General features: G+C 39.3%; 1 protein-coding gene across 1 annotated transcript in view; it reads right to left on the minus strand.

Moving 5' to 3' along the window:
• Window positions 1-12293, minus strand: part of MICU2 (mitochondrial calcium uptake 2) — a 154184-nt gene extending 141891 nt beyond the window's left edge. The window contains exon 1 of the mRNA XM_082701686.1: window positions 11153-12293. Within this exon, the coding sequence (XP_082557812.1) occupies window positions 11153-11368 (216 nt within the window). The 5' untranslated portion in view covers window positions 11369-12293. The remainder of the gene's footprint in view (window positions 1-11152) is intronic.
• Window positions 12294-13105: the final 812 nt, after the last annotated feature.

The following is a 13105-nucleotide window of genomic DNA, read 5'->3' on the forward strand; positions in this document are numbered from 1 at the left end:
GGGTTGCAAACATGTCTGAAATTTAGGGCAAATCTGATTTTATGGTTTGATAATAATCCTTTGTGGCTGGGTGCTTTGTGTTCTTAATGTTAGTCTCTCCATCTCTCTTTTTTTTCTGAAGAATTTATTTGAGAAAGAGTGTGCATGAGAGGGTGGGGGGAGCAGGCAGAGAGGGAGGGAGAGAAATTCTCAAGTAGACTCCCTGCTGAGCATTTTGGCTCCATCTCCAGACCCTGAGATCATGACCTAAGCTGAAATCAAGAGCTGGAAGCTTAATCAACAGAGCTTCCTCCTTAAGTTATTCTTCTCTTTTCTGGAAAGATAACACATTCTGTGGCTAGATAGCTCTACCAGCCCATTTCTTGCCTTTAGAACACAAGAAGTCCTTCCTTCATTTCATCCCTTCTCTGCCCTCTCCAGTCTAACCCTACTAGCTTTTTTTGACTGGATTCAGGAGTCACACTCCTCATTTCTTTAGTAAATGGTTGTCTAGCCACACTCTTAATTTTCTCTGCGGAGCATCCTTCTCAGTTTTTAAAATACAGATAGGGTAATAATTTTCCAAATCTTCAAGTCCTATTTTGTGAGTGTGTATGTAATAATTCCTTCTTTAATTTCCTTCTTTCCTCTCAAATTTTACCATCTACAGCAAGGAGAAACTGAACCATGACTTCAACAGTCTGCTTAGAAATCTGCTCAACTAAATATCCAATTTTATCACTCACAAGCTACACCTCCCATAAAACAGTAGAGCACAATTTAGCCAAGTGCCCTGCCACTTTATCCACAGGAACTGCCTTTCCTTCAGCTTCCATTACCATGTTCCTCATTTCCATCTGAGACCTCTTCATCAGAAGCACCTGTAACATTCATTATTTGCAGCAATAGTCTCTTCACGGCAATATAGACCATTTCTATCATGGGCCTCAACTCTTCCTGCCTCTACCCATTAATCAATTCCAAAGCTACTTCCACAGTTTTAGTATTTATTACAGCAGCATACTAATTCCCAGTACCAAAATCTGTTATTAATCAGGGTTCTCTAGAGGAATGAGACCAATAAGATATTCTTATATTCTATATGTATAAAGGGAGAGAGAGAGACAGAAGAAGGAAAAAATTTATTTTAAGGAATTAGCCATGGGACTGAGGAGGACAGCAAACCCAAAACCTGTGGGACAGGCTAGAATTTCTGGTAAGAGACCAAAATTCAGGCAAGGGTTTGTATGTTGCCTCCAGAGACCAAATTCTTTCTTCCTCAGAAAAGCTCAGTTTTGCTCTTAAGGCGATCCACTGACTGAATTACACCCATCCACAGTATGGAGAGTAATCTGCTTTACTGAAGTCTACTGACTTAAATGTTAACCACATCTCTTAGAGCCAGGGTGGCTCAGTCATGAAGCTGGATCTCAACTCAACTCAGGTCTCGATCTCAGGGTCATGAGTTCAAGCCCCAAGTTGTGCTCCACATAACTGCACCTGAAGAAAACCTTCACAGTCATATCTAGACTGTTTAACCAAACAATTGGGTACCACAGCCTCACCAAGTTAATACATAAGATTAACGATCACAATGACCTCACTAATTTTCCTATCATTAATGTTATCTCTCTCAATAATATAAAAATGACAATTTCAACAAACCTTTAAAAATTTTTTCCAACAATGAAAATATTTGAAACCTCAATTACTGTACCATAATATCAGGAATTTTACAAAAAGCAATAATTAATTCGATGAGAAATCTCTGATGGAGAAGGGTGTACCTTGCAACCATGGCAATGTACATTCAACAAACATTTAATGAATAACATCCAACAGCCAAGCCCTAATTTTAACACTAGAGAGATAATATGAAAGAAAAGCTCATTTTGCTGAGGTCTTTTATTCCTCAATAACAAATAACTGAAGAAACACAAAGGACAAGGGGGCTCTATTAAGTGCCCACATATCCTTGGCACTGCATATAATGCCAATAAGAAATCCGGACAGTACCCTTTCTAACAAGTGGTCAACCGGAGTTTTTCCTGTTGAAGCCTGGGTGAAACACTCTTGAACTCAGTACAAGTCATCAACTATCCCAGCAGCTAATTATCTTTTGTCCTGCTTCGTGATACTGGAACTGAACACCCTACAGACTTCTCTCCTTTGTCAGCTAGAACAATTTTAGCCTCTGTCAATAGAGGGCACTGGAGTGACACTGCAAGAAAACAGGCGGGAAGGCACTTCTGCCTTTTTTTTTATTCAGAGCTGGAGCCAGGCGGCCCTCAGAGACCAGCCAGTTTCCAAACAGATCTAGAGTAGATTCCGACATACCAGGTCACCTCCTATGTGCAGCGCCAGGTGCCACTCCTGCAGCAGCTCTGGCCATGTCCTCAGGCCACATTCTCCCATTCAGTGGGTCCATTCTATAGACCAATTCCAGCCCCTAAACATCTACCAGCAATGACAAGTTTCTTCCAAAGACTAGCTCTGGCCTGAACCATCCGGCCAGAGCTACGGACAGCAAACTTTATATTTCTGTGGTAACCATGCCTTCTTCAAAAAGGCTAAATCTCAGCTTTGGGGCTGGAGGAGCTTTCCCAAGTACTGAGTGAGTATCTTCACTATCTATTCTCCTTTTGCTTACAGGTACTGGCTACCTTTTGGCACCTGCTACTTCAGCACCCCTTAAAGTCCTTTACTCTTTTAGAAGTCAACCAGCTTTACCAGATATTTCTTTGTTATTAAACTTCCCCATTCGAATTACTGTTTTAAGTTTCTGTCTCCTGACTAGACCCTGACAGGGATAAATCCTACCTTTCATTCCATAATCCATAACTGTTCAAAACCATTCCAGGAATTAATATTGTTAAAATGTCCGTACTGCCCAAGTGATTTAAAGATTCAAGGCAGGCATTCCCCTTCAAAATCCCAATGGCATTCCTTATGGAAATGGGGAAAAAAAAAATCCTAATTCATATGGAACTACAAAGACCCTGAAAAGTTAATCCAATCTTGAGCAAGAATAAACCTGGAGGCATTATGTTTCCTAATTTCAAAATACACAAAGTACAGTAATCAAAACAGTTTGATACTTGCATAAAAACAGACACATGTCACAGATAGAGCCCAGATCTATGACCACACAAAGGGGAAAGGACAGTCTCCTCAACAAATGGTATGAAGAATATAGGATATCCTTATGTAGAAAAATGACATTGGATCCTTATCTCACACCACATATGAAAATTAACTAAAGTGGATTAAAGACTTAAATGTTAGATCCAAAACAGTAGAACTACTGGAGGAAACACTGGGGAAAAGCTTCTTGACAGAGACCTGGATGATGATTTTCTGAATATCTGACCAAAAGCACAAGCAACCAAAGCAAAAATTATCATGTGGAATTGCACCAGACTTTTAAAAAAGCTTATGCAGAGGGGCGCCTGGGTGACTCAGTGGGTTAAGCCGCTGCCTTTGGCTCAGGTCATGATCTCGGGGTCCTGGGATCAAGTCCCACATCGGGCTCTCTGCTCAGCAGGGAGCCTGCTTCTCTCTCTCTTTCTCCCTGCCTCTCTGCCTGCTTGTGATCTCTCTGTCAAATAAATAAATAAATAAATAAATAAATAAATAAAAGCTTATGCAGAGCAAAGGAAATCAGAGTGAAAAGCAAACTACAGAATGGGAGAAAATACTACAAACCATACATCTGATAAGGCATTAATATCCAAAATATATAAGAACTCAAACAACTAAATTGCCATAGAAATAAAGAAAATAACCAGATTAAAAAATGGGGAAAGGAGGCACCTGGGTGGCTCAGTGGGTTAAAGCCTCAGGGTCCTGGGATCGAGCCCCACATCAGGCTCTCTGCTTAGCGGGGAGGCTGCTTCCCCTTCTCTCTCTCTGCCAATAAATAAATAAAATCTTCAAAAAAAAAAAAAATGGGGAAAGGACCTGAATAGACATTTTTGAAAAGAAGACGTACAAGAGACCAAAAGGTATATGAAACGGTGCTCAACATCACTAATCATCAGGAAGACACAAATTAAAACCACAATGAGGTATCACCTCATACCTGTCAGGATAGTAATTATCAAAAGACAAAAGATAACAAATACTATAGGGGATGTGAAGAAAAGAAAACCCTTCTATACTGTTGGCTGGGAATGAAAATAGGTACAGCCACTATGAAAAACAATACAGAGAGGTTCCTCAGAAAATTAAAAATAGAATTACCATGATCCAGCAATACTACTTCTGGGTATATGAAGGAAGTGAAATCAGTATTGCAAAGAGATATTTGTACTCCCACAATCATTGCAACATTATTTGCAATAGCCAACTGTCCATCAATGGCTGAATGGAAAAGATGTGGTATGCATCTGCACAAAACGACACACACAAATATTATTCAGCCTTAAAAAGGGAAATCTTGCCATTTGCAACAATATGGATGAACATGGAGGACATTCCACTAAGTGAAATAAGCCAAATGCTACATGATCTCACTTATCTGTGAAATCTGAAAGAGTCAAACTAACAGAAGAACAGAGCAGAATAGTGGTTGCTCTGAGTTGGGGGAAATGGGAAGATGTTGGTCAAAGGGCGAAAGTTTCAGTTATGCAAGGTAAGTCCTAGAGATCTAACATACAGCATGGGGAGTACAGTTTATGATGCTGTTATTATATACCAGAAATTTGTTAAGGGGGTAAATCTTTAAGTGTTCTTACCATACACAAACATGCACTCAGTGATAACTAGGCGAGATGTTGGATATAATGAACTTGATATAGTGTTCATCATCCCAATGTCTAAGAAAAAAAAAGTCAAGTTGTACACTTAAAAAATTTTTTAAAATATAAATTTTAAATATATTTAAAAATTTTTAAAAAAATATTTACTTTTAGAGAGAGAGAGTGCACATGCAAGGCAGGAGCAGGGCCAACATGAGAGCGAATTTTAAGCAGACTCCCTGCTGAGTGTGGAGCCTGGAAAAGGAGGTGCTTAATACCAGGAACCACATGCTCCAAATTCTTCTGCCTCCACTATGCAAAGCAGCCTTTCCTTATCCCTGAAGCCTGAGCCACCAGGCTCTTAAAGGGCTTACTCTCTATCAGAAACACTCAGTTATATAAACCAAAACCACTCTCTCCATAAGAAGAATTTTAACCAATCGTTAAGGTATAGATCTTGTTATATTTACATCTTCAGTCAATGTAATAAATATGACATACACAGTATATATATACACATGTAACGATAATATCAAAATATAGTATCAGAATATAGCATCAGTATAACCAAACAGAGTTTTCATTTTTATGGTTAGTTTTCATCATATGTCAGGATTACTTCCAAATTTAAAAACAGTTTAATTGGCTTGAGATTTGTAAGTTGAAACATCTCAGTAACTGGAATAAAAATGCAATTAACTTTAAATTCTAAAATTAATTTTGGTATTTCAATATGATAGCAGAGGACAAAAGCTTGCCATATGAAGACAAACAAAAATGCTAATAAGGGGATTAAAAATGAAATCTCAGGGGCACCTGGGTGGCTCAGTGGGTTAAGCCTCTGCATTCAGCTCAGGTCATGATCCTGGGTCCTGAGATCGGGCCCTGCATCCAGCTCTCTGCTCAGCGGGGAGCCTGCTTCCCCTGTCCCCTCTGCCTGCCTCTCTGCCTACTTGTGATCTCTCTCTGTCAAATAAATAAAATAATAAAAAAAATCTTTAGGAAATATATTAAAAAAATAAAATCTCATACACATTAACAGGTGAAGTGGACCCATCTTTTACATTTTTGAGAGAAAGATATATCTATTATTGTTACATTATAAATTCCATCAATTTATTCACTCCTTCAATAAATATTTACCTCACCTACTATGCAAAAGACTCTTTTCCAGGCCCTTGGGATATAGCAGAAAAGAGCAAGATTTCCTATTTACTTATATTTTCTACTGGGAATATGGGATGACATATCTTTATGACTTGTATATAATTGAGTATACACAGAACATTTAGCAACTTAGCTGATTCTAACCATTTTTGGATACTGCTTGTCTAATATTTCTATAAATGCCAGTCAAACAAAAGTTAGACCAGGTCATTCTGTTATACAGTACAGTTCATTTATTTACTCTTTGAATAAACATTCATTATGTGCCTTCATGTGGCCATAAATATACAGAGATGAAAAAGACCAAGAGACCATTCTAATGGGAGAAGACAAATAGATAAAATAACTTCGGAGAGTAGTAAGTTCTATGAAAAAAAAAAACTGATTAAATGTTATTGGGGAAAAGTTTCAAAGATTTATAAATATATACAAATAAACATATAAAAATAAATCTCATACCTATGAACCTGTATAAGATATTTGAATTTATAATAAACATTTATACCATTTTATAGACTAGGTCATACAAAATTAATTTTACTTTTTAGGAAGGATTTATTTATTCATTTGAGAGAGAGAGAGAGAACATGTGCACATGAGCATACATGGGGTGGGGTGGCGGTGGTGGAGGGGCAGGGAGAGAATCTCAAGCAGACCCCCACTGAGCGTGAAGCCCAATGAGGGGTTCGATCTCAGAACCCTGAGATCATGACCTGAGCCAAAATCAAGAGTCAGATGCTCAACCAACAGAGCCATCAGGAGCCCCAGTAATTTTGCTTTTTAAATATAATTCTATTTTTTTTATTAAAGATTTTATTTATTTATTTGACAGAGAGATAGAGAGAAAGCATGAGCAAGCAGAGCCAGGCAGACAGTGAGAGAGAAGCAGGCTGTCTGCTGAGCAGGAAGCCCGATGTGGGGCTCCATCCCAGGACCCTGGAACCATGACCTGAGGCAAAGGCAGCTGCTTAACCAACTGAGCCACCCAGGTGCCCCTGCTTTTAAATATAATTCTTAAACAAATTTTTCATTAAAAGCAAGCCAAAAAAATCCTATTATGAAGTCTGATAACCATATAGTATCCAGTATCACATAAATAATTTGAAAATTAAGGTAAAAAATACAAATAGTTAGAGAATAAATGAAATAGTAATACAATTAAGAAATAAATAAAATACTATTACTGTTTTGTCAACTGTGAAGTATACTGCACTTTATTTTGGCTTTACAGCTTTTTACCTTTTTTCCCCCACCAGTTTCAGGCCTTATTATTACAATGATTTATAATACCCAATGGTTCAAAAAAGCTTTATAGTCTGATCTGACAAAGCACTGAAGATCTACTTAGTGATATGGAAATCTGTTAATTTTCATCAGTTGTAGTTTATCAATATATTATTTCTAGCTTGGAAAACAAAATATGGTAATAGCTATAAAACTTTTGTTACTGAAATACCTGCACGAAGAAAGTAATTTTGCCATTCCAAATCTAAAACTGTCTACCTCCTAACTGCTTTCACTACTCAAATAGACCTATGTTTTCAAACATATCACTTTTTTAAAGATTTTATTTATTTATTTGAGAGAGAGAGTGAGAGTGGGTATACTAGCAGGGGAGGGGTAGAAGGAGAGGGAGAAGCTGACTACCAGCTGAGAAGGGAGCCCAACATGGGGCTCCACTGGAGGGAGCCAAAGGCAGACGCTTAACTGACTGAACCATCCAGGTGCCCCTAAATCAGTGTTTATGAACAAGGCAGCTAACCTTTTATAGAAGAATGGATTGGAATAATATAATACTTTTGTCTTTCCCCTTTCTTATCAAATTCTATTATGCCAGAAGCAATTAAAATAATATTGTAAAGGGAGTAACAGTAAAATCTTAGAACAGTTTTCAAATATTCTTAAGTGTTTCAGAAGAAGTTTACAAAAAAGTAATACACTCATGTGCTCCAAAGTAAATTTTCTAAGGATATGTAGAATAAAATGTTTTGTTGCCCAGTTGAAATCACTACATATTTTTAAAAACACTATAATTACATTTTATATAATATCTGCAACTCTGATTCTTGGCAAACTTACCTTCTAAATGTCTTTCAAATTCATCCACTAATTTAGCTATCATCATCCCTCTCTGAAATTATTACAACAGATTCCCTCATCCAGTTTTCAAGACTTCACTGAAGTCTTGATACTTTTTCCAAAGGTCAAAGCCAAATTTGTGATAAAGAAATATATGTAATTTTTTATGCATTAAATAACATTACATAGTGGCAGGCTGAATAAATACTTTGACTTCGAAGAAGTGAAACTATGCAATATCTGTAATAATTATAATAGGAAAATATCTGAGATTTCTGTTGATGACAAATGCTATTATTACTACTACAGCTTGTTGCCTAAATTCATAACTGAAGAAAATAGCAAATTATAGGTTAATAAAAAAGAAAGTGATCTTTTTCTATTTAAGTTCATAGACTCTCTGAATTCCATGTCTGGATCTTTTGGGGTACAGGAGGGTTAAGAACCCCTACAATGTCCCCTTGTTATTCTCAAGACAAAATTTCTGTCATATGGCTTAAGGGGCACTTCTTGATGATTCTTTGCCACCACTCATCCCCAGTTTTGAAACTCATCTTTTGCAGCTCATAATCTACTGAGTCAAACTCTTATCTTTAGAACTCTGCAATACACCCTTTGCTTGTAATATTCTTCCCATTCTCTTTGCCCAGCAAACTCATCGTCCTACAGGTGTCTATTTACCTATTATTACTTCATGAAACCAAGACTGTTATGTGCTCTTCCATTGTGTTCCCATAGCACCCCAAACTTACCCTTATCACAGCATTCACCAATCTGTATTAAAACTGCCCTCCCCCATTAAACCATAAGCATTTGAAATCTGTTTCAAATCCCCACTCCTTTCATATTGCCTGGCAGAGAGTAGGCACTTCAGTAATTGCAGAGGGAAGGAAAGAAAGAAGGGAAACTCCAATTTCCTTGCTAATTCATGACCTTGATTTCTACCCTGTTTCTGACTGACCTCACAAATGCAAGCTGTTGGTCACAATGGGAACCACTGAAGTGTAGGATTCAATGATCATAAATTCCCTATTTTTACTGGAGAACTGGCCTTGTGTGCTGATTGAAAATAAAGGTCATTACTACTATTATTAAAAATTTTTATCAAGAAGATTCTATCACCTTGCAATATTAAGTAAAATATACTAATACATAAAACTGTATCAAGAAACGGTATGTACCTATCATTGATTCTCAACTATGCACACATAACTCTAAAGTGGTGGTTAAGGTAGAGGGATTAACAGGTCTCCTTTTAGGGAAGTATTACCAGAATCACTGAGGTGGAGGGAGAGTTTCAAACTCCATGTCCCTCAATGCTTGCTGTATTGGCCACCGTTGCAGAGAGCCATGTGTGGTCATCTTCAAGTCTACTATGGTGGTAGAATGATAAGAACCACTGTTTTGAATTAGTCCAACAGCAGATCCAGCAAATGCTGTGTCAAAACACTTTGTTAAAAATGGTAATAAAATGGGTGGCACCTGGGTAGCTCAGTTAGTTAAGCTACTACTGACTCTTCATTTTTCCTCAGGTCCTGATCTCAGGGTAGTGAGACTGAGCCCAGTCTCCGGCTGCTTGCTGGGTGTGGAGGCTGCTTTAGATTCTCTTGCTTCCCTCCACCCAGCTCACGCATGCTTCCTCTCTCAAAAAACAAAGAAACCACCACCACCAAAATACCAATGGATAGTAAGCTGGTTTCTAAGCCTAAAGTACTAAAGGTTGGGGAAGGGGAGAGAGCTGGAGAGAATTCAAATATACTGGTGTAAACTTTTTAGTGTCATGTCAGGAATTTAAAACACAAGTAGGCTAGAAATGGGCCAGAAAAAAAAAAAAAAAAAAAAAGAGACAGATTAACTGAAATCAGAATCTACAAATTGCTAAGGGGATAAAATTAAATTCACGTTCTAGGTGAATCACTTTGATTGGAAGGTATATATATGAGTAGTGATAGGTCAGAGTGTTACTACTAAGGGTTTTGAATGACAGAATTTTTAAATGTGGATTTTATCCTAGGCCAAATGAGGCACAATGGTTTCTAAAGAAGGGTACATTATGTGATATACTTGGGATGATTAATCTAAGGGTCCTAAACAGGATGAATTAAGAGGCTGAGAAAAAAGAGGCACCAATGATAAGTTGAATCCTTGGCACCAGAAAAACAAAAATCCTATAAAATACCACAAGACAGATCCTTCCACCTATGATCAGAAATGGTAAGAGGATGGGAAAGTTATTGCATGTATTATCTATGTGGCATCTTAATTTTATACGATTAAATATTATCATTTGTCAGTGCTTAACTTTAATTCACAAAGCCTCTTCTCTCTTTCATTGTATCCGACTGTTGTTTGGGTTTTTCATTAGAAAGGTATAATGTAAACCTAACAAACAGAAGAGTGCTTTTAATTTTCAAAACAATACACACACTAAAACTTGTTAAAATTAAAAGTCCACAAAATATGTAAAAAGTAGTACTTTTCAAATTTCCAAATACTTTACGGGGCAATTTTATATCTAAGTAGGGAACTTATACCTTTAATACATGGAAATTTTAAAAGAAACGCTTTTCTTAGTGCTAATAGTCCACTGAAGCATTAAGGTTTACAATCATGTAATAAGGTTCCTTGGAGTTGATTATAAAATCTGGAAACTGTCATCTGGCTAATTTTTATGATTGACATTTTTTTGACTAAAAAGTTCATCTATTAGGACAACTTCATCATACTATACAAAGAACCAGTCGTAAAGGCTTTAGTTATAAAGGTTAAGAAAGGCACGTCTTCCGGGTAAGGAACCGGACACACACCACCACTTCACCAAAATAGGGAGGGGCGGGGGGTGTCACCGTGTAGCGAGAACACTGCAAATTAAGGGGGTTGAAATAAGACACGCCCACACTCATCACCGCAAATTTGTTATCGTGGGCTTCGCGTATTCAGCGTTCGCGGGATCCTCCCAGGGGAGGCTCAATCTCCTGCACTGGCCTCCCATGCCCTCTGGGCGCGCCGTGGGAGTCGAGTTGAGGAAAGAACACTTAACCACCTGTCTAGGGTCTTCTGCAGCGATGCCCCTCCCTGGGCTCCGGAAGAGGAGCTGGGGCCGTCCACTCCAGACCGTCACCCTCCACCACCTGCAGTCTGAGGACGGAGAAGCCTGGTTAGGGGGGAGAAAAGGACAAGTCCCGTACCTGTGCTAAGACGGTGAGGCTGCCCTCGGGTGCCACGACATTCAGGCGGCCATGGTACCATGCCAATCCTGTGCCTGCCAGGGCCACACCGGCCACTGCCGCGGTCAAGGGGCCGGGGCCGGGGCCTGGCAAAGCTCGCCGGCCGGCAGCGATCCCGCGCCGCAGTCTTCCGCCCCAGGCCGCCAGCCAGGCGCCTCTTGCCGCAGCGGCCGCCATCTTTGCGGAAGCGCCCCATCACAGAGCCCGGCTCCACCGCCTCTTCGCAGGACTCGAGAACTCCCGCGCAGTCGCGTGTCTCGCGAGATCCGAACGGCCTCCGCCAGGCCGCTCGAACCTGCGTTCTGTGGTGGTTACCGGCTGGAAGCTCAGAACGTCGGGAGGGGAACTTCTGCAGGGAGGCCGGGCGGCAGGGAAGCAGTCGGAACAGAACCCAAAGTGGTTTCCCCAGTTGAAGACGAGATAGTTACCGTATTGTGTAGGAAGGTCCTACCCTTTCCGTAAGGAAAGTGATTCCGAGTGGGCGCTGCGGACTCGAGGGGAAAGCGCGAATGAGTGGGCTAGGCTTCGGGTGATCATTGTGAAACGTGCGTAGCTTGCCTTTCTGATGGACAGGATTATAAGGGTGGAATCCCGTCCCTGAAGAAGCTGGGGCGTGGAACTGAAAAATCGGCATATTCCTGAAAACTACATTTGCTCTGAATTCCACAAGCCCACGCATGTTAAGAATTTCTTTATTGTTGTTGTTATTATTATTAACATATAATGTAGTATTTGCTTCAGGGGTGCAGGTCTGTGAATCATCAGCATTACACAATTCGAATACACTCACCACCATAGCACGTATCCTCCCCAATGTCCATAACGCAGCCACCCTAACCCTCCCCTGCACCCTCCAGGAACCCTCAGTTTGTTTCCTGAGATTAAGAGTTTCTTCTGGTTTTTCTTAAAACTACTTATGTATCATGTTATTCTGAAGTCTGCAGAAGCTGCAGATACTGCCCTGCAGGCCATTTAAATTCGCTCGTCCACCTCTAGTAAACAAAATTTTTAAAAATGTTTCAAAATGTGTGTGTTTTCTACTTATCTTACTTTAATAACCAAGCGAAATAAAATTTATATTTTAATTGTGGTAAAATACACGCAACACCGCCATGTTGACCATTTTTAAATAATACAGTTCAGTGGTGTTAGGGACTTTGATGTTTTTGGGTAATCCTCTCTACTGTCCATCTCCAGAACTTTCATCTTGCAAAACTGGCAAACTTAAAAAGAAAAATAGTGTCTTCCCCATCTGTCTGGTTCATCCTTCCTATTCTTATATCGTTGACTGCTCTTTCGTTTTTGCTAAATCATAGCCTATACCAGCCTTCTAACTTTGATGAAGTATTTTCTAATGAACTCTGGATGAAATCCACTCTATCAGGCAATCACTATTTGCTGACTATAAATCCTGTTCTAGTAAAGTGTTATCTATTATCCCATCTGGGGCCAAGACAGATGCAGCAGAACACCTACCCCATATGACTGTTGTCAGTGTTTTCCGTTTTGTAGGCGTAGAATAATACCTCAGTCCTGGTTGTTCCACTGGTAGAAATGATTTCGCTGAGGCACATACCTTTAGCAGAGACCTTTGTTTTTGCAGCCTCTGACCCTCCATTCTTTGGTCTTTACTTTTCAGAATCCATTTACTTAATAAACTGTGTTCAGCCTCTGAAATGTCCCTAGCCATTAGAAGCTTTACTTGGAGATGCAGTAACTTTACACTTAAAAATTAGGTGCCAAGATCTTGATCATATAATCACTGCCATGTTGAAGTTTGTAAAACAAACAGAAAGCCAAAACAAAAAAACAAGTACCACACTAAATCTAATTTGACCACTTAATTCTCAGGTCATTTTGTCATGATCTGCCCTTAGTTCTTGCTCCCTTTTTCTTAGCCAACTTGTCTAAATC

The sequence above is a fragment of the Mustela nivalis genome (genome assembly GCF_964662115.1).
Source record: "Mustela nivalis genome assembly, chromosome: 15".
Classification (NCBI taxonomy): domain Eukaryota; kingdom Metazoa; phylum Chordata; class Mammalia; order Carnivora; family Mustelidae; genus Mustela; species Mustela nivalis.